This window comes from Heptranchias perlo, chromosome 6 (assembly GCF_035084215.1).
Source record: "Heptranchias perlo isolate sHepPer1 chromosome 6, sHepPer1.hap1, whole genome shotgun sequence".
Taxonomy (NCBI): Eukaryota; Metazoa; Chordata; class Chondrichthyes; order Hexanchiformes; family Hexanchidae; genus Heptranchias; species Heptranchias perlo.
The window spans coordinates 15,232,907-15,260,314 of NC_090330.1; the positions used below are offsets into that span (position 1 = coordinate 15,232,907).

Below are 27,408 nucleotides of genomic sequence, written 5' to 3' on the forward strand. Positions count from 1 at the left end.
TAGATGTGACTTACCTGACTGAGGAAAAGGTATATGAAATCTTGGAATTGTGTAGTGAACGAGGAGACTATTCACCATTGATACGAGTTATCGGTAGAGTTTTCTCTAGTGCAGATGCCTTGGTGCAGAGCTTCCGAAAGGCCAAACAACATACTAAGGAAGAGCTGAAATCCCTCCAGGGGAAGGATGAGGACAAAGATGAAGATGAGGAAGAAAAAGCTGCTTCTGCAGGATCCATGGATGATGCAGAGGCCTCTTCGTCAAGAAGCTCCATTGGGGGCTCACAGACAAGAGACAACAATGTTCATAAATTAAGACCTGATGAAGTGTCTATTGATGTTGATGCAGTCAGACGGGTCTATAATAAATTGCTTTCCAATGAGAAGATAGAAACAGCTTTTCTTAATGCATTGGTGTACTTGTCACCAAACGTGGAATGTGATTTGACTTATCATAATGTATACTCAAGGGATCCTAACTATCTGAACTTATTTGTTATAGTCATGGAGAACAGCAACCTTCATAGTCCTGAATATCTGGAAATGGCCCTTCCACTCTTTTGCAAAGCAATGAGCAAGCTACCCCTCTCAGCTCAAGCCAAATTGATTCGACTATGGGCAAAATACACTGCAGACCAGATCCGTCGAATGGTGGAAACTTTTCAGCAGCTCATTACGTACAGGGTCATAAGTAATGAATTCAGTAGTCGAAATCTGGTGAATGATGATGATGCTGTTGTTGCTGCTACAAAATGCTTAAAAATAGTGCACTATGCAAACATTATTGCAGGAGATGTGGACACAGGGCACAATGAGGAGGAGGAAGATGAGCCAGTTGCAGAATCCAGTGAGATTACTCTGCAAGAACTACTGGGTGAAGAGCGGAGAAATAAAAAAGGACCCCGGATGGACCCCCTCGAAACAGAGTTAGGTGTGAAAACAATTGACTGCCGAAAGCCACTTGTCTCTTTTGAAGACTTTATTAATGAACCACTAAACGACGTACTAGAAATGGATAAAGACTATACTTTCTTCAAAGTAGAGACAGAAAATAAATTCTCCTTTATGACTTGTCCCTTCATTCTGAATGCTGTAACCAAGAACTTGGGACTTTACTACGACAACAGGATACGCATGTACAGTGAACGCCGAATCACTGTCCTCTACAGCCTAGTACAGGGGCAACAACTGAACCCTTATCTTAGACTTAAAGTCAGACGTGACCACATCATTGATGATGCACTTGTCCGGGTAAGTTTTTTGTTCTTGAATCTGCTGTGGAAACTAATCATGCTGGAATGAGTTGGATTTTTTGAACTCTACAAAGTAATAATGAAAAAAAAATGTTTTGCTACAATGAGCGATTAATCAGGGAAACAAATAACTTTGTTTTTCAATTCAGAACAAAAGAATTTTTCTTCCAGGTGTTTTGTGAGCTTCTTCATATCTGCTCCCAATGTTCTAGTAGAGTGGTAGTGAAAGGTTTACCATGGATCTGCTTTGCCAATCCATACGTTAATAGGAATTTGTAACCTCAGTTTAATTTAGCTAGACACTACTTTCAGAAGTGTCTACTGTGAAATGCTGAGTTCCCTTCAATAAGATACATCCCTTGAACTAAATCTGGCTTTGTGAATAGAAGAAATGTATCTTTTTTTTTTACTTTTGCTGAAATGGCCAATAATTTCCTTATCAAGGTGTGTCTAATCATTTAATATTCAAATACTAGTCACCTTGGCATAAAGAGAAGGAAGGTCCAGTTTCAGTTTTGAGTATTGATTTAGCTGATGTCTGCTTCAGTTCCACATGGACGCACAGGGCTCTGAGTCCTTTGACGAGATATGGGATGAATCTTCGAGGGAAGCACATGTAGACAAGATCAGGCTTGGCAATGATGTCCTATTCAGTTGAATAGCTTGCCAGTGCTCACGAGCTAGGTTCATACGTAAAGATTGTTGACTTGAGCAAGGTGTCCGAGGGGTGCAAGCCACGGAACAATACCTCAGCATGATGCAGTGTTAGGAGAGCAGGTGTAAGTGAAATAAATTGATGGCGGATTGGATGCTGTGTGTGTGTGTGTGTGTGTGTGGGTGTGTGTGTGGGTGTGTGTGTGGGTGTGTGTGTGGTGTCCCCCACTCTCAAAGTGGTAAATTTACAGCCTGTCTTGAATATCCGTGCGTGCTAGTGCAAATACACATATCAATAGCTTGCAGCAAAATACATTTTGTTAGTGGGAGTGTAGAGGTTTTGCAATTTGTCACATCAAGCTAATGATTGTACAATGGTCTATGAGCACTTTTCATAGGAATTGTTTAGTTTTGCATCTTCCCTTCCCTGATTTTTATTTTTGGCGGTGATGCCCCCCATGGGTTAATCACCTGACGCTTGCTGTCTAAGCTCACGTGGACAATTGGGGAGATGCCAACACCATGAAACTGTACCTCAGCATGGCTTTTTATTAGTGTATGATACACTATTCCATGAACGAGTTAATATTAAAAATCACGTCATAACTACTATTCAGAACTCCTGAGCATTGTAAATATTTAGTAATCATCTATATTGCAAGTGATGTCACGGTTGCTTTTGCGTGCCAAAAGCAGGTGAATTTTGCCAGTTCTAGGCTGTTACTAATTCTGGTCTGCTGCAGGTATTTACCCAGGGCTGGTTTCTCCCTTACTCAGTCTGGCTGCTGGCTTTTTTACAAAATTAGCCTTGTATCTGCAAGTATGTTTGCAGGACCCAGTAGTGTAACATTGAAATTCTCTTGTGATCTGGACCGGATCGCCGGGTCTGAAGCACATATACTCCATTTAATCTTTCCAAAAGCAAACTGAGTTAACACTAGGCGAGCTACTGTTTGGTTCAGCTCTTAGCTGCTTTGCTTCACAGTAGACAAAACGTACGGAACACTTGAGCATGATATTCACTTGGTACAACTAGTACAATTTCTGTTCGCCTACTGTTGCAAAAAGAAATAAACGTGCGTTCCTCTAGCCCACTTCAGGGAATCTTAACGTAAAAAGAATAGCCTCTCTCTCTGCTATTTGTCCTAACAACCAGGGCGGAGGTCGCATTGCATCTTCTTTGCACCCGTTCTGCCTCCCCTGCCTTCTGTGTCGGTGTTTAAAGCCTCTCGTCAAAGACAAGCAGAGATCAAAGAAATTCATCAATACCAAAGTGCTGGATGTTTCCTGAATGACCAGACATTGCTAATAAATGAGCCATTGTTTAGGATCTCTTTGAAACAACAGCCCATCCTGCATTTAACACATCTCTTGATTGCCACTGGATTGACAATTCTGCACTGGACAGTCGAGCACTTTTGGGCATACTTCTCAACAAATTTTAAGATGGCTAATAGTTGGGTCCTATTTGGGGGGGGTGGGTGGGGGGGGGGCGGCCACAGAATCCTAAATGGTGATACTGGCCAAGGTTCCTTATGATTTTGGTTTTACTATTATTGACGTATAACAATCACTGACCGACCAATCATTTGGTATTTGCATTTTGCCATGTTTTGGCTGAAATGAAGTATAAAGGATTTGAGCTGACGGAGTTAAAGTAGTGTGCCAGGCAACATGGGAAATACATATTCCTAACTGAAATCTTTGAGGATAATGTTAACCTGTTGATTGTATTACTGTGCTTTGCAGTTTCAGTACAGTTTCTAAACAGGAGTGCTCCCAGGTTAACTTCATTTAGCTAATGTGAAAATAGTATTTGTGACATTTTTGTAGTAAATGGCATTTATTCTGAGAAAAATGATTATCAAATGGTCCTCTTGTAATTCTGTTTATGCGGTTTGTCTAATTCTCCTTCCATCTTTGCCAACCAATGGAATATATATTCCCCCTCCCTCTCCCTTCTGGCTGCCTCTGTTTAGCCCCTGGTTGAGAAGAAGTAAAAGAGAAATAGGCACATGAAGTAGAGGAAAATGGAGACAATTAACTAACAGAAGGATAGAAACAGAATCCATTTGGATTGAAATAAAAAATAAGGGATTGATCACATTAATAGGGGTATACTACAGACCACCTAATAGTGTGCAATGAGTAACGGGCATAGAATAATAATCATGGGAGATTTTAACTCCCCCCCCCCCCCCCCCCCCCCCCCCAAATAAACTGGTAAGAAGAGGTAGGTGAAGAGGAACAGGAAACTGCATTTTTACAATGTCTGCAGAACTCATTTCTCACCCAGTATGTAAAAAACCCAACAAGAGAGGAAGCACTGCTGGATCTAGTAATGGGAGCTGAACCAGAACAGATAAGAGAAGTAAGTGTAGGGGAACATCTAGGCAGTAACAATCACAACATAATAAGGTTTAAGATAAAGATTGAGAAGGACATAAGACAAAAACCAAAGTAATAAATTGGAAAAAAGCTGATTTTGAGGGGATGCGAATGGAACTAGGAAAAATAAACTGGAAAAAGTTACTGACAAAGAAATAGAACAGCAGTGGGAAACATTTAAAACGATGATCAATAGAGTCCAGTAGAAATATATCCCACTAAAGAGCAAGAACAAACTAACCAGTAATAACCCATCACGGATGAATAAAGAAAGGCAAAATTGAAACTAAAGAGAAAGGCATACACTAAGTATGTAGACAACAAAGGACAGGTTGATAAAAGGGAATACGAAAAGATTAGGAAAAGTCAAAAAAACAATTAGGAAGGCAAAAAGAAACCACAAAATTAAATTATCAAAGAATATCAAAAAAAAGTAAAGTATTCCACAGACACAAATGACAAACGAAAAATCAGGATAGGGCCACTATGGATACACACGATAAATTCACAGGCAATGACAGCGAAATGGCAGAAATATTAAATAATCACTTTGCTTCAGTATTTATCAGGGAGACTAATATGGTGGGTATGACATTAGAAGACATCAAAAAAAGATGTAAAGACATTTAAGATAGAAAGGGGAAATAATTAATTAATCAAACTTAGAGGATAAAACTCCAGGTCCAGATGGATTGCATCCGTGCATACTAAAAGAAGTTAGGAAAGAGATAGCAGAGGCTATAAAAAATTCATTAGAAAAGGGAATAGTGCCAGCTGTCTGCCAATCCTCTAACATGATTCCTATATTTAAAAAGGGAGAAAGAACAAGTCCAGGGAAATATCGACCAATTAGCTTAACGTTGGTGGTAGGAAAGATAATGGAATCCTTACTCAAAGATGTAATAGAAAAACATCTAAAAAGATGAAAATATAATACAATAGTTCGCATGGACTTCAAAAAGGAAGGTCATGCTTGACCCAGCCTTATTGGATTCTTTGAAGAAGTAACAAAGCGTAGACAAGGGTAATACAGTAGATGTAATTATTTGGATTTTCAAAAGGCCTTCTACAAGGTATTACATAGTAGACACAACTATGGTCAGAGCATGTGGAGTCAGGGGACAAGTAACAGAATGGATAGCAAGCTGGCTCCAAAACAGAAAACAGAGTAGGGGTTAAAGATAGTTACTCAAACTGGCAAAAAGTGGGAAGTGGTGTTCCACAAGGATCACTTGTGTACACACAAACGATTTGGACTCTGGAATCAGTAGCACAATTTCAAAATTTGCAGACAACACCAAATTGGGGGGGGTATAGTTAATACTGAGGAGGACTGTGACAAATTACAGTAAGACATTAATAAACTTGCAGAATGGGTGTCTAATTGGCAAATGAATTTCAATATAGGTAAGTGTGAGGTGGTACATTTTGGTAGGAATAATGAGGCCACATACTCCTTGGAAAATAAGAGTCCAAACGGGGTAGAAGAGCAGATGGATTTCGGGGTACAGATACACAAATCACTAAAAGTAGTGACGCAGGTTAATGAGACCATTTTAAAAAGTAACAAACCAAGCACTGGGGTTCATTTCTAGAGGGATAGAATTGAAAAGCAGAGAAGTTATGTTAAACTTGTACAGAACCTTGGTTAGATCACATTTGGAGTATTGTGAACAGTTCTGGTCTCCGCACCTATAAAAAGGATATAGAGGCACTGGATAAGGTGCGAAAAAGATTTACTAGGATGATACCAGAAATTAGAAGTTATACCTGTCAGGAAAGATTGAATAGGCGGGGCTCTTTTCTCTAGAAAAGAGAAGACTAAGGGATGACCTGATAGAGGTCTTTAAGACTATAAAAGGGTTTGATAGAGAGGATGTTTCCATTTGTGTGGGAGACCAGAAATAGGGGCCATAAATATAAGGTAGTCAGTAACAAATCCAATATGGAATTCAGGAGAAACTTCTTTACCCAGAGAGTGGCTAGAATGTGGAACTCACTACTATGAGGAGTAGTTGAAGCGACTAGCATAGATGCAGTGAAGGGGAAGCTAGATAAACACATGAGGGAGAAAGGAATAGAAGGATATGTTGATAGGTTTAGATGAAGAAGGGTGGGAGGAGGCTCACGTGGAGCATAAAGACCAGTGTTGGGCTGAATGGCCTGTTTCTGTGCTGTACATTCTTTGTGATTCTTAGAACCATAGAAAAGATACAGCATAGAAGGGGGCCATTCGGCCCATCGTGTCCGTACCGGCTCCAGCAACAACCATGTGCCCATTCTAATCCCACCTTCCAGCACCCGGTCCGTAGCCCTGCAGCTTACTGCACTTTAGGTGCAGGTCCAGGTACTTTTTTTTTTAAGAGTTGAGGGTGCTTGCCTCTACCACCAATTTGGGCAGCGAATTCCATACAGCCACCACCCTCTGGGTAAAAAAGTTTTTCCTCATGTCCCCTCCAATCAGCTTAAATCCATGTCCTCTTGAATTCTCCGCTAGGGGAAACAGGCACTTCCTGTCTATTCTATATAGGCCCCTCATAATTTTGTACACCTCAATCAAGTCTCCCCTCAGCCTCCTCTCCTCCAAGGAAAACAACCCCAGCCTCTCGTAGCTGCAATTTTCAAGCCCTGGCAACGTTCTTGTAAATCTTCTCTGCACACTCTCCGGAGCAATTATGTCCGTCCTGTAATGTGGTGACCAGAACTGCGCACAATACTCCAGCTGTGGCCTTACCAGCATTTTATACAGTTCCATCATTACATCCCTGCTTTTGTATTCTGTATCTCGGCTAATAACGGAGAGCATTCCGTATGCCTTCTTCACAACCTTATCTACCTGTACTGCCACCTTCAGGGACCTGTGCACATGCATTGAGGCCTCTCTCTTCCTCTACCCCTCAATATATTCCCTTTTACCGTTTGCCCTCCCTAAGTGCATTACCTCACTTCTTCTCCGGGTTAAACTCCATTTGTCACTTTTCCGCCCACTCCACCAACCCATTGATATCTTCTTGGAGTCTACAGCTATCCTCTTCACTATCAACTACATGGCCAATTTTTGTGTCATCTGCAAATTTGTCAATCATGCCCCCTACATTCAAGTCCAAATCATTAATATATATCACAAACAACAAGGGACCCAACACTGAGCCCTGTTGTACACCACTGGAAACGGATTTCCATTTGCAAAGACATCCATTGACTTTTACCCTTTGTTTCCTGTTACTGAGCCAATTTTGGATCCAATTTGCCACATTTCCCTGTATCCATTGGGCTTTTACCTTTCTGACCAGTCTGCCATGTGGGACCTTGTCAAATGCCATACTAAAATCCATGTAGACAACATCCACTCCACTACCCTCATCAATCCTCCTTGTCACTTCCTCAAAGAATTCAATCAGATTTGTAAGGCATGACCTTCCCTGAACAAATCCATGCTGACTATCACTGATTAAACCATGCCTTTCCAAGTGACAGTTTATCCTATCTCTCAGTATTGATTCTAATAGTTTGCCCACCACCGAGGTAAGACTGACTAGCCTATAATTGTTCGGCCTTTCCCTCATACCCTTTTTAAACAATGGTACTACGTTTGCAGTCTTCCAGTCCTCCGGTACCTCCCCTGTATCTAGTGAGGATTGGAAAATTACCCTCAGAGCATCCGCTATTTCCTCCTTGGCTTCCTTCAATAGCCTAGGAAACAATCCATCCAGTCCCTCTAGTACTTCCCCTCTCGTTATGTTTACCCTATCCAATATTTCACACCTCTCCTCTTTAACTACTATGTCCGGATCATCCCCTTCCTTTGTGAATACGGAGACAAAATATTCATTTAAAACTCTACCCACATCCTCTGCTTCTACACACAAGTTACCCTTATCATGCCTGATAGGTCCCACCTTTTCCTTAGCTATCCTCTTGTTCTTAATGTACTGATAAAACATCTTTGGGTTTTCTTTAATTTTAGAGAGTCATAGAGTCATAGAGCACGGATAGAGGCCCTTCGGCCCATCGTGTCCGCGCCGGCCATCAGCCCTGTCTACTCTAATCCCATATTCCAGCATTTGGTCCGTAGCCTTGTATGCTATGGCATTTCAAGTGCTCATCCAAATGCTTCTTGAATGTTGAGGGTTCCTGCCTCCACAACCCTTTCAGGCAGTGAATTCCAGACTCCAACCACCCTCTGGGTGAAAAAGTTCTTTCTCAAATCCCCTCTAAACCTCCCGCCTTTTACCTTGAATCTATGTCCCCTTGTTATAGAACCCTCAACGAAGGGAAAAAGCTCCTTAGTATCCATCCTATCTGTGCCCCTCATAATTTTGTACACCTCAATCATGTCCCCCCTCAGCCTCCTCTGCTCCAAGGAAAACAAACCCAATCTTCCCAGTCTCTCTTCATAGCTGAAGCGCTCCAGCCCTGGTAACATCCTGGTGAATCTCCTCTGCACCCTCTCCAAAGCGATCACATCCTTCCTGTAGTGTGGCGACCAGAACTGCACACAGTACTCCAGCTGTGGCCTAACCAGTGTTTTATACAGCTCCATCATAACCTCCTTGCTCTTATATTCTATGCCTCGGCTAATAAAGGCAAGTATCCCATATGCCTTCTTTACCACCTTATCTACCTGTTCCGCCGCCTTCAGGGATCTGTGAACTTGCACACCAAGATCCCTCTGTCTTGCCTAGGGTCCTCCCATTCATTGTGTATTCCCTTGCCTTGTTAGTCCCTCCAAAGTGCATCACCTCGCACTTTTCCGGGTTAAATTCCATTTGCCACTGTTCCGCCCATCTGACCAACCCATCTATATCGTCCTGCAGACTGAGGCTATCCTCCTCACTATTTACCACCCTACCAATCTTTGTATCATCAGCGAACTTACTGATCATACCTTTTACATTCATATCCAAGTCATTAATGTAGACCACAAACAGCAAGGGACCCAGCACCGATCCCTGTGGTACCCCACTGGCCACAGGCTTCCAGTCACAAAAACAACCTTCGACCATCACCCTCTGCCTTCTGCCACTAAGCCAGTTTTGTATCCAAAGTGCCAAGGCACCCTGGATTCCATGGGCTCGTACCTTCTTGACCAGTCTCCTGTGGGGGACTTTATCGAAGGCCTTACTGAAATCCATGTATACCACATCCACTGCGTTACCCTCATCCACACGCCTAGTCACCCCCTCAAAAAATTCAATCAAATTAGTCAGACATGATCTTCCCTTGACAAAGCCATGTTGACTATCCCTGATTAATCCTTGCTTCTCCAAGTGGAGACTAATTTTGTCCTTCAGAATTTTTTCCAATAATTTTCCTACCACTGATGTTAGGCTCACTGGCCTGTAGTTCCCCGGTTTTTCCCTACTCCCCTTCTTGAATAATGGTATTACATTAGCGGTTCTCCAGTCCTCTGGCACATCCCCTGTGGCCAGAGAGGTTCCGAATATATGTGTTAGAGCCCCCGCAATCTCCTCCTTTGCCTCACACAGTAGCCTGGGATACATTTCGTCCGGGCCTGGGGATTTATCCATTTTAAGGCCTGCTAAAACCGCCAATACCTCCTCCCGCTCGATGTTAATATGTTCGAGTATATCACAGTCCCCCTGCCGTATTTCTATGTCTACATCGTCCTTCTCCATAGTGAAAACACATGCAAAAAATTCATTTAGAACCCCTCCTACATCTGCCGGCTCCACACACAGATTGCCATTTTTGTCCCTAATGGGCCCTATTTTTTCCCTAGTCATCCTCTTACCCTTAATATACTTATAAAACATCTTAGGATTTTCCTTTATTTTGCTCGCCAGTGTTATTTCATGGCCCCTCCTTGATCTCCTAATTTCTTTTTTAAGTATCCCCCTGCACTTTTTGTACTCCTCTAGGGCTTCCTCCGTCTTTAGCCTTTTGTATCTGCCAAAAGCCCTCCTTTTTTTCCTAATCCATTCTCGTATATCCCCTGACATCCAAGGTTCCCTGGAGTTCTTGGAACCACCCTTTACCTTTACGGGAACATGTTGCCATTGTATGGTCTCAATCTCCCTTCTGAAAGACTCCCATTGCTCCGATGCGGATTTTCCTACAAGCAGCTGATCCCAGTCCATTTTGGCCAGATCCTGCCTTATCCTATTAAAATCGGCCTTCCCCCAATTTAGAACCTTTATTTCCGGCCCCTCCCTGTCCTTTTCCATGACCACCTTAAATCTCACCGAATTATGGTCACTGTCACCAAAGTGCTCACCTACTAGCACTTCTTCCACTTGGCCGGCCACATTCCCTAGAATTAGGTCCAGTACCGCCCCCTCTCTTGTAGGACTTTCTACATGCTGGCTCAAAAAGCTCTCCTGGATGCACGTTAAGAATTTTGTACCCTCTAAGCCTTTTACACTCTGAGTATCCCAGTTAATATTGCATTTTACTAGCTAATATTTTTTCATGCCCTTCTCTTTGCTTTCCTTATTTCCTTTTTTACGTTATCCCTGTACTTTCTATACTCCTCTAAGCTTTCTGTGGTATTTAGTTTTCTGTGACAGTCATAAGCTTTCTTTTTCTGATTTATCTTGCCCCGTATACTTCTAGACAACCTGGGGGCTATAAATTTGGCAGTGCCACCCTTTTTCTTTGAGGGGACGGGTCTGCATTGTACCCGTAGAATTTTGTTTTTTAGTGCCTCCCACTGGCTTGCTACTGATTTCTCCTCAAGTAGTTGTGTCCAGTCCACTTCTGCCAAATCACCTCTTAGTTCTGTAAAATTTGCCTTCCCCCAATTTAAAATGTTTACTCCTGATTTAAGTCTGTCCTTTTCCATAATAATGCTAAAACTAACTGAATTGTAGTCACTATCCCCAATATGGTCACCCACTGTCACTTCACCCACTTGCCCATCTTCATTTCCCAGGACAAAATCTAGAATTGCATCCCCTCTTGTTGGGCTTGTCACATACTGGCTAAAGTTCTCCTGGACACTGATCAAGAATTTTGCACCTTCTGTGCCCTTCACACTGTTTGCATCCCAGTTGATAATGTAGTTGAAGTCCCGTACTATTATTGCCCTCTTATTTTTGTACTCAGAAATTTGCCTACATATTTGTTCTTCTATCTCCCTTTCGCTATTCGGGGGACTATAGTACATACTTAGTAGTGTGACTGCCCCTTTTTTATTAGCTCAACCCATGTGGCCTCGATTGATGATCCATTTAGCATATCATCCCCTCTCACAACTGTAATTGATTCTTTAACCAATAATGCAACCCCCCTCCTTTTTTATCCTCCACTCTATCCTGCCTGAAAACTCTATATCCAGGGATATTGAGCTGCCAATTATCCCCCTCTTTAAGCCAGGTTTCCGTTTTAGCAATGATATCATGCTGCCATGTGTCTATCTGTGCCCTTAGGTCATCTGCTTTGTTTGTAATGCTCCTTGCATTGAAGTCTATTTCCTTTAACCCCGTCAAATTCCTGTGCTGAACACCATTTAACCTTTGCTTCTTTTGCCTTTCTGAGTCGCTAACTACGTCACTACCTGCTTTTCTACTTCCCATTTCCTGGTCTGAATTTGTCCTATCTGTATCTGCCCTTTGGTTCCCATCCCCCTGCCATACTAGTTTAAACCTCCCCAACAGAACTAGCAAATGCCCCCGCGAGGATATTGGTCCCGGTTCTGCTTGTAAAGGTCCCGCCTTTCCCAGAATCAGTCCCAATGCCTTAGGAATTTAAACCCCGCCCTCCTACACATCCTTCTTTGTAAAAGCAGCAGAAAAAAAGCCAAATGAATTGCAGGTAAGCAAAAATGAAGGTAAACTGCAAAATTGAATGAAAAAAATACATTTTTAGAACTAACCTGTCTTAACTCCCTGTCCTATTCAGACTTCGAAAGGAAGGTGCACTGCATTACACAAAATTCTGTGAGCACCCTGATATGTGTCTACAAAGTGGTGTATAGATTTTTAGTGCTTTGTTAGTCAAATAGTATTGCTCATAACTTTCACTGCTAAATGAGTGCTGATATCCAGCATGCAGCAAATATTTAATGTTGCTTCTTTGAGTAAAATATTAACCTTTTTTTGGGGCTTTTTTGATCCATTGCTATGACAAAAGTTTAAGTGGTCTTTTAGTTGGGTTCACACTAGTTCTGTTGACAGCCTTTGACCCATATCGATGGCATGCTGTAAATTAGTTGCTTAGCATTCTTACCCTACAAATGCGAAAGGAGAATTGGGAAAATTATGGAACAACATAATTTCACTTATTACAGTATATTTTCTAGTGGAGTGCAGTAGCCTGGTGTGTGCACTACTGGACTAGCAACCCAGAGACAGTGTTCAAATCCCACCGTGGCAAGTTGTGATACTGAATTCATCACTGACTGGTAATAGGTTTGTCTGACGCTGGAAAAGGACTGAAAGTTGACAAATTGTTGTAAAAATCCAACTGGTTCATTAATGTCTTTCAGGAAAGGGAACCTGCTACTCTTGCATGTGACTCCTGTCCCCCACACTACGTGGTTGGCTCTTAATGTCCTCAGGCCAACTAAGCCCCTCTGGAGTTGCCCACACCCCAAGAACAAATAACAAAAATTGGAATATGTGAATTCTGGTTGCCTCTTTGATTTGCTGATGCATGATTTTTTTTTGCATGCGTCTTTGTTAACAATATAATTTAAAATTGTTGCTAAATATATAAATTGCACATTTTCTAAATCTATTACCTTGGTTAGGAGATTTTATAGATCTAATTTATGGTGAGCTCCATGGATGAGTGCTATAATTTGTGAGTGAACTGCGGCAGGGCTTGACACAATTATCCTATTTACGGTCCAAGGTGGAATCTAGGTTAAAGATTTCATGGCATCTCCTGGTGTGGGCTTGACAAACAGAAGGAAAAAATATGGCCATACTCAAGCATACGCAGTCCGTCTGTCTATCGTCTATCTCACCTGGCCGTGAGCAGCTTCCAACACCACCCCCCCCCCCCCCCCCCCCCAAGTTGTTTTCCTCATTTTAAAGTGAATTCAGAACAGCAGACGGTGCGGCAGCCAGGGGTAAGTATTAACAAAACTCCTGTAACGAAGGCTGGTGGGTGGCCCTAATACATACGAAATAGGAGCAGGAGTAGGTCATACGGCCCCTCGAGCCTGCTCTGCCATTCAATAAGATCATGGCTGATCTTCAACCTCAACTCCACTTTCCCGCCCGATACCCATATCGCTTGATTCCCCTAGAGTCCAAGAATCTAACTAGTGTTTCCACAATTTGGATGGTTTGTTATCAAATCTGAAGTATTTTGAAATGGGTGTTAAGTGTCTAAGATCTGAGGTAAAATAATAATCCATCAACATTAAACTGTTTATAATAGCTGGAGATGATTGCCATGGAAAATCCTGCAGACCTGAAGAAACAACTGTATGTAGAATTCGAAGGCGAGCAAGGTGTGGATGAAGGAGGTGTTTCTAAGGAGTTTTTTCAACTTGTTGTGGAAGAAATCTTCAACCCTGACATTGGTATGGATCTCAGTTTTGTAATGCTCCAATTTTGGCATGCCTGGCTATAGCTGATTAGAGTTGCCATATAGTTCTAGTAGCTAAAGGTGGTGTGGCACTGAGTCGTATAGACCAGGAAGGTCCCCTACTGTGTGCTGAGTTAGCCAATCTCAGCTGGTGGCAGTGGGAGCAACACAGCTGGCCTCTGTATCCAGAGGAAAATAATCCATGGTCCTTGCTTCTGTTTGTTATTCGGTGACTGCTGTTGGAAGTACCTGTATGTGGATGTCAGGTGAGGAAATGATTGGGCTCGGCTGCAATGGCCTTCATGGGTGAATATCACTTCAACATTCATTAATCAGACCGCCACATGTAAAATGACGACTTGTTGATGTACTGCTGAATTACCAGTATTCATGGAGCTGTAACCCAGCATGATCGATGCCTTTAGAAGCGGAGAAAGCTCATTTGGAGGAGAGAAATAATTACTTTCACAGGAGAATGATTTTATATGTACAACAATCCGCAGTTTACTACACTTAAAAGCAAGATGCTAACGATACCTTTTCTGGTTCTGTTTTGGGATCACTTCTGTTCACTGTGTACATCCATGATTTGGGCTATAGTGGTGCCATTGTGGTTTATTGACAAACCAATTGGATTACCTAAAATGCTTTTTGAGAAATTTCTTGTCAATCTATTTTCCCTCCAATAGTTAAACTAAAGGAGTACAAAGTGCTGAGACCCGACTAGATACATCAAGGATCCTGAGGCAAATGGGGGAAGAAATAGCTGAGATCCTAGAAATTATATTTCAAGGTTCTTCTGATGGTTGGATGTGTACTGGAGAACTGCAGAGGGCCAATGTAATATCCACTTTCAAAAAGGGAGACCGAGTTAACCTGGATAATTCCAGGCCAATTTGTTTAGCACCTGTGGTAGGGAAATTTTCTAATCTTTAAACTTGAAATCAGTTGAGTATCTAGATAGAGAAAGTAATTAAAAGTAGCCTAAAGGAATTAAAAACTAGTTAGGGAGGAATCAGAGTAGGAGTTAAGGGCAGTTTCTTAAGAGCGGGTTGAAGTGGATAGTAATGCCCTATATGTTTTGGGACCACTTCTGTTCACTGTACATCCATAATTTGTGCTAAAGAAGTGGTGTCCAAATTTGCAGATGATACTAAAATAGGAAACATGGTACATAATTGAGGACTAAAGGAAACTGCAAAAGAATGTTGATGAGATTGTGAAATGGCAACAACTACTTTATATAACGCCTTTAACGTAATGAAATGTCCCAAGGCGCTTCACAGAAATGTTATTGAACAAAATTTGACACGAGATATTAGGACAGGTGACCAAAAGCTTGGTCAAAAAGGTAGATTTTAAGGCACGTGTTAATGGAGGAGAGAAAGACTAAAAGGTTTAGGGAGGGAATTTCAGAGCTTAGGGCCTAGGCAGCTGAAGGCACTGCCACCAATGGTGCAGCAATTAAAATCGGGGATGCGCAAGAGACCAGAATTGGAGGAGCGTAGAGATTGCAGAGGGTTGTAGGGCATTAGAGATAGGGAGGGAGTGAGGCCATGGAGGGATTTGAAAACAAGGATGAGAATTTTAAAACCAAGACGTTGCCGGACCCGGAGCCAATGTAGGTACACGAGCACAGGGGTGATGGGTGAACAGGAGTTAGTGCGAGTTAGGATTCGGGCAGCAGAGTTTTGGATGCGCTCAAGTTTATGGAGGGTGGAAGATGGGGGACCGGCCAGGATAGCATTTGAATAGTCAAGTCTAGAGGTAGCAAAGGCATGGATAAGGGCTGTAGCGGCAGATCAGCTGAGGCGGGGCAGAGACGGGCGACGTTACCGAGGTGGAAATAGGCAGTCTTGGTGATGGAGTGGATGTGGAAAGCTCATTTTGGTCAAATAGGACGCTAAGTTTGCGAATGGTCTGGTTCAGCCTCATAGTGGCCAAGGTGAGGAATGGAGTCAGTGGCTAGAACGGAGGGACTGAAAACAATGGCTTTGGTCTTCCCAATATTTAGGCCAAAAAAAAGTGACAGATGGAATTCAGTGTCAGCAGTACAAAGTGGTACATTTTTATTTTTTATTTAGAAGTGATAATTATACTTAAAATGGGAGATGGCCAAGTGATGTGGAAGAGCAGAGGTATTTGGGGGTTCAGGTTCACAAGACCTAAAGCAGCACCTCAAGTCGATAAGGTCATAAATAAGCCAATGCAATGCTTGGGTTTATGGCAAGAATACCAAAGTCGAGATGTAATGGTGAATCCATATAAAACCTTGTTAAGACCACAGTTGAAGTGTCAAGCATTGCTCCCAGCTGACTGGTTGCCCTACTAATCTGCTCCCTGGTAGAAAGATGTCGCTCTGCACAACACCTTTTCTACTGGTGCAATTGGGAATGAGACCTGGGTATACATGGAATTGACAGGGTGAGCATGGCTCACCATTCCATGGTTCATTAAATTTTTTTAAGTCTAAAAGATCTTGTTTTTTTTTTGTACTTTTTTATCCCCCCCTTCCACAGGAATGTTCGCATATGATGAATCTACAAAATTGTTCTGGTTCAACACTTCCTCATTTGAGACTGAGGGACAGTTTACTCTAATTGGCATAGTTATTGGCCTAGCCATTTACAACAACTGTATACTGGATGTGCATTTTCCTATGGTCGTTTACAGAAAACTGTTGGGCAAAAAGGGAACCTTCCGTGACTTAGAAGACTCTCACCCGGTAACGTACAAGCATTAAAGCTTTATTAATTTTTTGGAAAATCGTTTAAATAACAAGCTCCATGATAACCAGCATATATTAAAGAGCAATTTCTGTCTATGCAGCATGATTAAGTTTCTCTTAGTTTGGATCTGACTCCCTTAATGTGCAGAGGTAGAAGAAATATAAATAAGTGGGAAAATTCAGGGGGTGAAGTTAAAGGGAAAAAAGCTAAACCGAGAAACACAGTCTACCTTCTTAATTCAAAGTCAATACTTGCTCAAAAAATTGAAGTTATCTACTGGTTTGAATTAAGCAATTTGAATAAAACAGTACAGGAGATGTTTCTGGATGAATTCAATTCAAATTAACAGATCACTTGAATTAAGCAACTTCAAACTAAAAGTAGACTGTACTCATTTGCTAAGTAGTGGCATTCAGCATTGTGCTTTATCAAAATCATATTAACCCAGTCTCTCTACCATACTGTCTGGACACTATAAATATTACTTAGATTTTTGAGTAGATGTTATCAACAATAATTCTTATGAAACACCATAAATAACGTACATAATTTCGGCTTTCTTTCCCAGGTCCTACACCAGAGTTTAAAAGAACTTACTGAGTACGATGGCAGCGTAGAGGATGACATGATGATTACTTTCCAGATATCACAGACTGACTTGTTTGGAACTCCAGTGATGTGTGACTTAAGGGAGAATGGAGATCAGATTCCAGTGACAAACGAAAACAGAAAGGTAATGTCAGGATGATAAATCCCAAAGTTTGGAGTTAAAGGAACTAAAGCTGCAGTAATACCACTTTTGCATCAACATAAAGGCGGCAGCATAATTCTGGATTCAGGTCCCGATGTGACTCCAGAATGGACTAAAACCAAGTGGTGTGAGACCTCTTCCAGGGGATTATCTTGTACTGGTTGGACTTAGCACTGTGTGAAGTATAACCGCAGTATGATGTGAAGCGGGGTGTCCTGCCCTCCCAATTTCTCCCATCCAAGACCATTTTTTTCTCACATATTGCAACAGCTCTCGGATGGCCTCCACCCGTACTCACCTCTGACCTGATGCATGATGGCTGCCACCTTGCTGTTTGCCTGGGCTTTAAAAAAGGAAAATATCAATTTGGATACATTAGGAAAGGAGCATGAGTGGAAGACATACAAAAAAGAGAGAAAACAGGAGAGACTTGCAGAAAGTATGAAAAAAGACCTGGGAGACACAGCTACAGGGACAAGAGAAAGTGAGAGGTATACAGAGAAAGAGAAATGGTAAGGAAGACAGAATGCAAGACAAGCAGCAAAACAGAGGGAAACAAAGTACTAGAGAGTAAGAGACAAACGGGACTCAATTGCAGGAAGAGACATATATGAGCAATGTCACAGGAGATCAATAAGTAAAATGGTAATTTTTTGCTTGCTACCTTGCCCTATGCATCAGTTTTTCATAGCTCAAATATGCAACATTTCCACTAACTGCCTATTCTTGGGGTAACCCTAGCTTCTTTCCAAGATACTTATTTACATTTATGAGTTACTTAAAAACCCAGTGGGCCAATCTAGTTTTGTAGTCCAGCCCAGTTAACGATGCCTAGTCCACCCAATACAAACCACGCTCCCCTTGAATTTATTGCAAAAACGCACAACACAATAGTTGGGCATGGATTTGGTGAGCGACAGTTAAAAGGTAAGTGGAGGAATTCACTAATATGGACAAGAAATAGAGTAGAGGGAGAAACACTAGGAAACTCTGAGTTGATGGAGTCAGAGGATGAGCCATCATTTACAGTACAAATAGAGCTGTGAATCATGAATTTGTAATTGTAAATATGCTTGTGCTGGATGTTTGTTTCCTGCTAATTTATGTAGATCTAATGTGATGTTGTTTTGTACCAAACAGGAATTTATTGAGCTTTATACAGATTATATTCTCAACAAATCAGTAGAAAAGCAGTTTAAAGCCTTTAGAAGAGGTTTCCATATGGTAACCAACGAGTCACCACTAAAGTATTTATTCCGACCGGAGGAGATTGAGCTGCTAGTCTGTGGAAGTCCGGTAAATCAGTATTAAAAACCTTTTTACTAAACTTTCTGGATTAGAGACCATGAACTTTTATATTGTTAAATTTGATGATAAAGAGAGACCTCTCAAATTTAGAACCTAGATTTTCAAGCACTTGAAGATACTACAGAGTATGATGGTGGATATACCAAGAACTCCCGTATTGTAAGGTATGGTTTTAGGTTTACCCTCATTTTTATTAAATTTGCAGTTTTAAAAAAAAAGTTAATATTGTAACTAATTTCTTTCAGCATTGAACTGTACCTCCAATATTTGGTTTTTCGTGTCAAGTTTTCTACCTTCTAGGTTTTAGTGCCACTAATCTCAATTTGCATGCTGCCTGGTATAGATTTCATATCTGAAAGTCCATCAAAATCCAGAAATCAAGCCAACTGTTTCATTACCAATCACTGCCATTGAAACCCATGATCCCAGTAGTTCAGTTTACAATCATTTTATTTTTAGCAGTTTGAATGTTTTTGTAAAGTTGTTGATGCATTTCAAATCTCTGGAAATAGTACACTCGACACCATCTTTACCCCACCAGGAAATAAAAGAAAGGCAGACTTACATTTATACAGCGCCTTTCATGATCTCAGGACGTCCCAAAGCGCTTTACAGCCAATGAAATACTTTTGAAGTGTAGCTACTGTTACAATGTAGGAAACGCAGCAGCCAATTTGCGCACACCAAGGTCCCACAAATAGCAATGAGATAATGACTCGCAAAACTGTTTTAGGTGGTAGTTGAGGGACAAATTTTGGCCAGGACACTGGGGAGAACACGCCTGTTCTTTGAATAGTGCCATGGGATCCTATATTTAAAAAGGGTGATAGAACAAGCCCAGGGAACTATAGACCAGTTAGCTTAATGTCGGTGGTAGGAAAGATGATGGAACCTTTGCTCAAAGATGTAATAGAAAAACATCTAGAAAACAAAAATATAATAGTCAGCCAGGATTTCAGAAGGGAAAGTCATGCTTGATCAACCTTATTGAATTCTTTGAAGAAGTAACAGAAAGAGTAGACAAGGGTAATGCAGTAGTTGTAATATATTTGGATTTTCAAAAGGCCTTAGTCTCATGACTAAGGTCAGAGCATGTGGGTCTGGGGACAGGTAGCAGAATGGATAGCAAGCTGGCTACAAAAACAAAGTAGGGGTTAAGGCTACTCAGACTGGCAAAAAGTGGGAAGTGATGTTCCACAGGGATCGGTACTGGGACCACTGTTGTTCACAATTTACGTTAATGATTTAGACTCAGGAATCAGAAGTACAATTTCAAAATTTGTGGACCATACCAAATTGGGGGGTGTAGTTATTGCAAAGGGAGCATGTGTCTAAGTGTAAGAAAATGTTAATAAACTTGCAGAATAGACATGTAATTGGCAAATGAATTTCAATATAGATGTGCGAGGTGGTGCATTTTGGTAGGAAGAAGGAGGCCACATACTGCTTAGAAAATAGTCTAAATGGGGTAGAGCAACAAAGGGATCTAGGGGTACAGATACACAAATCGCTAAAAGTAGCAACGCAGCTTAATAAGGCCATAAAGACGAACCAAGCACAAGGGTTGATTTCTAGAGAGATAGAATTGAAAAGCAGAGAAGTTATGTTAAACTTGTATAGAACCTTGGTTAGACCACACTTGGAGTACTGGGCACAGTTCTGGTCTCCATATTATAAAAAGGATACAGACACATTGGTGAAAGTGCAAAAAAGATTCACAAGGATGATACCAGAACTGAGAGGATATCCTTATCAGGGACGGCTGAACAGGCTGAGGCTCTCTAGAAAAGAGAAGGCTGAGGGGTGACCTGATAGAGGTCTTTAAAATAAAAGGTTTGATGGGGTGGACATAGAGAAAATGTTTCCACTTGTGGGGGAGACCAAAACGAGAGGTCATAAATTTAAGATCATTCCTAATAAATTCAGGAGAAACATCTTTACTCGAAGACTGGTAAGAATGTTGAATGCAGTACCACAAGGAGTAGTTGATGCATTTAAGGGGAAGCTAGATAAGTACATGAGGGAGAAAGGAATAGAAGGATATGCTGATAGGGTTAGATGAAGAGGGGTGGGAGGAGGCTTGCGTGGAGCATAAACCAGTTGGGCCGAATAACCTCTTTGTGCTGTAGACACTATGTAATTGCCCATTAAACTCGCCACAGTTAAGTCTAGTAATTATTAGCGCAAGAATCCTTTTAATGATTGCCAATCACCCTCACCCAGAAAGTAAACAATTGTAAATGTGGAGTCTCATTCCTTCAGGTTGTGAATTGCTTTAGGAGATTTTAAGTCAATTTTTAATTTTTTTTCTTTTCCTTTGTCTCTTTTATTCTCTTTCCTTGTCTTATTTCTCTTTCTGTACCTGATTTGGCATTGAATTCACCCTCCTTCTCAGTTCCTCCTCTGTTTATTTCTCAATCCTTTAATCTGATTGGTTAAAGAGATCCCCTGTTTGTCCCATTGTTTACCAAGGTCCCAGATGCCCTGTTCCCCAAGCTGCACCGTTATCAGCTCGCACTTCCAGCAACTTTGTGGGCAAATATTTTTAAAACCTAAACATGCTTTACTGTCAAAAAGAGGTTAAAAGGCAAGTTGTCATTTTGTTAATGTCACAAATTTGTACATAATACTTAGGGTTGCGGGGTGGTAGTTGCAGTAATGTGGTGCATAAAGATTTTAAATAGGAGAAGGGTTATGGGTTTACAGGCCTAATTGTTTCACAAATGGTAATTTTCAAGATCCATTATTAAAAGTCAATGAAGAAAAATTGTATTTCTTGAATTTCTGAATGGGTGACAAGCACCACGTTAAAGCATTGAGTTGATTACCTGTGTTTTACTACATTTAGGGATATTAATTCACAAAGGAATTAACAAATAATATCTTATCAGGGAATTCTGGGAAATTGTCCACGCATTTACAGAGGAGCAGAAACGGCTCTTCCTGCAGTTTACAACAGGCACAGATCGAGCACCGGTTGGTGGCCTTGGAAAACTTAAGATGATTATAGCTAAGAACGGACCAGATTCTGACAGGTAATGAGTCTCCTGGAAACTGTATTAATGCAGCTATCGGCTTTAACTAGTGCAATGAGTTTGAGTATACTTGTTGTTCCAAAGCATCAGTGGCTTCTTGCAGAACTTCTGCCTTCACAGATCACAATTTTGAACATCTATGGATCACAATGTATGTGGTGTAGGCAGCTGTTGGAGTCTAGCATCATTGGCCTGATAAGCTTTGTTCATTTAATGTAATTAGAAACATTTCAGTTGGGGCACTGTAAATGTGTGAACTAAATGCATTCAGCTCACCACTACACACATGTTTAGTCTTGCTATGTAAAAAGTATCCACAGATCTCTTCCAAAGGTGACTCAGTGGGTAAATGTAACACCTGAGATGGTACTGAGCCATATAGATAAGGAAGTTCCCAGGTTCGATCTCTAGAATCATAGAATTTTACAGCACAGGAGGAATTCATTCCGCTCATCACACCTGTGCTGGATCTCAAAAGAGCCATTTACTCCTGCTCCATTCCCGTACCATTTTAAATTTTTTATTTTCAAATAATTAATTATCCATTTTTTAAAAAAAAAATTCTTCTTCAGTTATTTCTTGTCGAACATTCCATGTCCTGACAACCATAAACATTAAAAAATATATTTTTTCTATGGTCTCTTTCATCCTTTGGTGGTAGGAACATAGGACTAGGAGTAGGCCGTTTAGCCCCTCGACCCTGTTCCGCCATTTAATGAGATCGTGGCTGACGTGACCTAATTCCATATACCCACCTTAGCCCCATTTCACTTAATACCTTTGGTTATCAAAAATTTATCAATCTCAGATTTAAAATTAACAATTGAGCTAGCATCAGCTGCCATATGTGGAAGTGAGTTCCAAACTTCTACCACCCTTTGCGTGTAGAAGTGTTTCCTAACTTCACTCCTGAAAGTCCTGGCTCTAATTTTTAGGCTATGTCTCCTAGTCCTAGACTCCTCAACCAACGGAAATAGTTTCTCTCCATCTGCCCCATCAGTTCCCCTTAATATCTTAAAAACTTCGATCAAATCACCCCTTAATCTGCTAAATTCCAGGAAATACGACCCTAGTTTGTGTAATCTCCTTGTAATTTAACCCTTGGAGTCCAGGTATCATTCTAGTAAATCTACGCTGCACTCCCTCCAAAGCCAATATATCCTTCCTAAGGTGCGGTGCCTAGAACTGAATACAGTACTCCGGGTGTGGTCTAACCAGGGCTTTGTATAGCTTTAGCATAACTTCTACCCCCTTGTATTCTAGTCCTCTAGATATAAATGTGATCTTTAATTTTTGTTGTCTAGTTACCGAATCACTGACCAGTAGAAATTGTTTGTCCTGATTTATCCTATCAAAACCCTTTATAGTTTTGAACACCTCCATCAGATCTCCTCTTTTCCTGTTTTCTAATAAGAGTCCCAGTTTCTTAATCTTCTAGTTAAGCCTCTCCTCTCTACTATTCTATAATAGTGAATCTCTTCAGTACTCTCTCCACGGCCTGCTATCCTTCCTAAGGTAGGGCACCCAAAAGTGGACACAATATTCTAACTAGTCTAACCAATATTTTGTATAGGTTTAGAATTACCTCTTTGATTACTCTGTGTGCCCCTATTTATAAATCCAAGGATCCCTCTTAAATATATAGCTTTACGAACTTGTCCTCCCACTCCTAAATCTGGGCTATGGACCAGGTGCTGGAAGGTGGGATTAGAATGGGCACCTGGTTGTTCTTCGAGCCGATGCGGACACGATGGGCCGAATGGCCCCCTTCTGTGCTGTATCTTTTCTGTGGTTCTATGGAGTCCTACAGTAAGTTCGTACTTAAAGTTAACACAAAGCTTTATCAGCCTGCTGATGTTGGTAGATAACATGGAGATTCTACAAATATCTTATCTGCTGGGTTGAGTTAGATGATAGCCAGATGTTGCTAGGGACTCCACAAACTGATGAAGGAGGTGAAATAAATCAGCCAGGGTTTTTTCTTTTGATTAAAACTCCTACTTGAAAGTATTAAGAGCTCCAATACATTTGTGCTAGATTTATAGACAGCTGCCAGCAAGTAAATCCTGTTTACTAGTGGTTACCTCAAATACTTACTCCTCCAACTTATTTTAGTCACCTTCGAATTAACTCCATCAATATAAATAAGCATTGATTACAATGCTCTTTACTCTGAACAATCCTTAAGTTGCTTTTACCCTATTACTAAACCTAATGTATGGCTTTTCTCTTCCAGGTTGCCAACATCTCACACGTGTTTTAATGTCCTCCTGCTTCCTGAGTATTGCAACAAGGAAAAGCTCAGTGAGAGACTACTAAAGGCCATTACCTATGCCAAAGGGTTTGGCATGCTGTAAAAGATATGAATGTAAAGCGTGTGATAAAAAGTAAAATTATGGGTGTCAGTGTCCCTGTTTTTTTTAAAAAAGGCCATAAGATAGTCAGCTACAATAGTCACCCATGTCTGTGCCTCCCCTCTTGGGGACACTGGGCTGGAACAGCAGATTTCAGCTACTTGTACGAACAATTTTTTTTGTTAGTGTGACTTTCATATCATTTGCTTGTATGTATAGTAAACTTTTTCTGTATTTATTTTAAAGTTCCAGAAAAAAATTACTCAATCATATGTTTGTTGCATTACTGAATTGAGCCTTTTTGAATTTATAAAAGGAAATCAAATTCTCCCGAATAACGTTCCTAGGATTATCCTCGGTGTATTTTTAAAATATGTACTTTTGTTTCCTTGTAGCCACTCAGTTCTGGGTGCACTCTTTTTTTTGTTTTACTCCCCCCATAGATTGCTTTGGAGCTTAAGTTTTGGAGTGGTTTGGTGCAAGTGCTGCTGTTCTAGTCCCAGAGAGCAAATTTTTACTTACCTTTTAGATCTAATAAAGATGGAAGGGAGAACCTGGAATGTTAACTGCGTTCTTGAGATCTTGCTTTAGTTACAGCACAACAATTCTTGGAAGGTTTTAGAAAAAAAAATAAAAAGAAAAACTTCACTGTTGGTAGTCCTCACAAGTCTGGAAATACATTTTCTGTTTAACTTTTCAACTCTCACACTGGAACATTGGTCCACAGGATTCTACTGGTTTTTTTTAAGTCCACTGCTTGTTTGACATTTTCAGAAAAAAAACCTCCCACACAATGGTAGAAAAATTGTTGATTTTATTGCAGAATTGTAAGTAGAATAAGTATGTGAAAGTGCCCTTACAAGAATTGGAGCTGAAGTTTCATCTTTTTGACTCTCTTCCAACAAATATCCAGAATTTTCTGTGCTTTTTTTTCCATATATATATATATATATTTTCTTTTTGTCCTTTATCTGCTGTAACTAAACAATTTATTCTTCAGAAACAACATAATTGTTTAATCCTATAGGCCTTACATTAGTTATAATGGAGAAAAGGGTCATTACATTTGAAATAGTATGATATGCAGAGTGTGGGTGCTGATGAAATAAGGATAACAGCACTATTTAAACACTTCTTTGACAAATGGACGAACGATGTTGACATAAATGATACTAAATAAAACAAACTAAAACAATTTCTTTACTGTTTACTGGAACGGTAGGTAATGACTTTCAAATTAACTAGTCTTCAGAATATTTTATTAAACATCTTTCCATATGTAAAACATAGATTTAAAAGAAACGTTTTCCAGTATTGATGGTTGCAAACAAATCGTGGTAAAAGATGGATTAAGGATTTGAACAAGAGGTTAATTTTCTAGAAAAAGCATTTACAGAAACAAATACTATCCCTTTACAATTTTTAAAAAATGCTTCTTTCGTACTCAAGGAATCATAAAGCCCTGTATTGAACTTATTTGTTGACTTTCCCCTTTGAACATTTTTCTCTCCTGTGTTAGAAATAAGTAGAACTCTTTGGAGTTGTTTTAGATTCTTGAGACTCTTTGGAGCTGTAATAAGGTGACCTTTTATCACTCAGTTCTGGGCTTTATTTGAGACCTAGGTTTCAGTGATCAGTCATATGGTAACTTAGCTAGTAAACTCTTACAATGGCTTGTGGTACACCATTATGCAGTCTGGTTTGTTTCGGATCGAGATGTTTAATGGATTTTTCTTGCAAGTAGTCCCTAACTGATCAAATGCTGGACTACTACATTTTTTGTTCATCTACGTTCAACTTCTAAAGAGGCTGATATATTGTATTTTATCTTCCACACATGATTAAACATACCATGAAGCAGTCTACTAAGCAATTAAATCGGCACTATGGGCACGAAAGTTGATTAATTCTGAGATTAAGCAGAAAACTTGAAACCTGCTCAATTTGATTGTACCTTTTATGCAAACTAGGATTGCAGTGCTCTGTACTTCCATTTTATTTAAAGTAGGTCCCACGTAATATGAGGAAGCTTCAGGCAGTGCATGTAAAATGAGCTGTGCAAGCAGTGACTTTTCTGTTGGTTAACCAGATAGACGCGTATGGAAACTTATCATTCGTTAGAATCTCCAACCTAAACTACCAGAAAATTACAGTAGGTCATCTGGCCCATTGAGTCTGTTCAACCATTTTGTTAATCATGGCAGCTCTATCCTTTTAATCCCAGTCCATTGTCCCTTTTCGATATCCCTTAATATCTTTGCTTCCCAAGTAAGTATCTACTTACCTTTTAAACACCTCAATTGCTTATGCATCTATGACCGTCTGGTGCGCTGAATTTTGTAATTTTGCAACCCTTTGATGGAAGAATTTTCTGGATTCACTTAACCAGCTTAATTCCAGTTTTAAGATTGATCCCCTCCTGGGTTCCCGTACTAAATCCGCACTGAGTTTCCATGGAGCAGAGCAAGAATGATCTGTCACCAGTGACCGATCTACCCCTCGAGGTGCCGTTAATCAGCCACGCTGACTAATCAATCACTAGAATATTGCAGGTTTGTCAGGTTCGGGTATTAGATTACTGAGTCTGCCGTGTGGCGTGTTCTTGGAGTAACTAATACTAGAACACTGCAAACATAGAACATAAATGCAGCAAAGTTTAAAATTAGTTGAAAGCCTAAATTAAAATTGGGCTGCTAAAAAATTCAACCTTTCAGCTAAAAGTTTAGATGCTAAGAGGTTTACGGTATGTTCACATTTTATTTTAATACATTTCATAAACTAAAACAGAATAAATTGGAAATTGGCTGATGCAAGCTTATGTAGAGGGTTTGGCATAGGTGCTTTAAATATGTAAAAATCATTTAATGGTGTACCATTTCATTCTGTATCAGCAGCAAATTGGTTTCTTAATGTCTAAAGCTATTTGATTTGATATTAGGTTGCTTTTTAATGTACTTGTTTCTCTATAATACTGAGCTACGATTGTTAAACACTTCTATGCAGGTACAATATTTTCTTCATGTCAAATTAACTAGACTAAAATTTAATGACCAGTTCCAGCGCATGCTCCTAAGTTACAATATTTTTGTTATAACCAACTACAGTACTTTTAGAAATTAAATTGACTACCTGAGTAGAAAATAAATAGGTCTGTCCTTAACCTTGTTTTATTTGCAAACTTCATTGCACACTGATTTACACATTTATTCAGTGCCTAATTTCATTTATTCAGTAGTTACATGTTGTGTGCCTAAAATTGATCTCCCCTACATGGTTACATGGCTGTCTGCAGGAAGGTCTGTTGATTGCTCTGAATCTTCCTGACTTTACTGTCACACAATAGCTGCTTTTTCCTTTGGGTTGACTTAATATATTTTCATGTTCAGCTGAGAGTTAAAAGCTGCAGTTTGAATTTATGTAAATTTTGCCGACCTAA

The 27,408-nt window shown here is 40.3% G+C and overlaps 1 protein-coding gene across 3 annotated transcripts in view; it reads left to right on the forward strand.

The window, feature by feature from the left end:
- Nucleotides 1-24,625, forward strand: part of ube3a (ubiquitin protein ligase E3A) — a 58,286-nt gene extending 33,661 nt beyond the window's left edge. For all 3 annotated transcript variants that reach the window (XM_067985796.1, XM_067985795.1, XM_067985797.1), the window contains 8 exons: nucleotides 4-1,250; nucleotides 13,646-13,790; nucleotides 16,315-16,520; nucleotides 17,093-17,257; nucleotides 18,416-18,571; nucleotides 18,674-18,747; nucleotides 21,475-21,618; nucleotides 23,855-24,625. In XM_067985796.1, the coding sequence (XP_067841897.1) occupies nucleotides 4-1,250; nucleotides 13,646-13,790; nucleotides 16,315-16,520; nucleotides 17,093-17,257; nucleotides 18,416-18,571; nucleotides 18,674-18,747; nucleotides 21,475-21,618; nucleotides 23,855-23,975 (2,258 nt within the window). In that variant the 3' untranslated portion in view covers nucleotides 23,976-24,625. The remainder of the gene's footprint in view (nucleotides 1-3; nucleotides 1,251-13,645; nucleotides 13,791-16,314; nucleotides 16,521-17,092; nucleotides 17,258-18,415; nucleotides 18,572-18,673; nucleotides 18,748-21,474; nucleotides 21,619-23,854) is intronic.
- The last annotated feature ends 2,783 nt before the right edge of the window (nucleotides 24,626-27,408 follow it).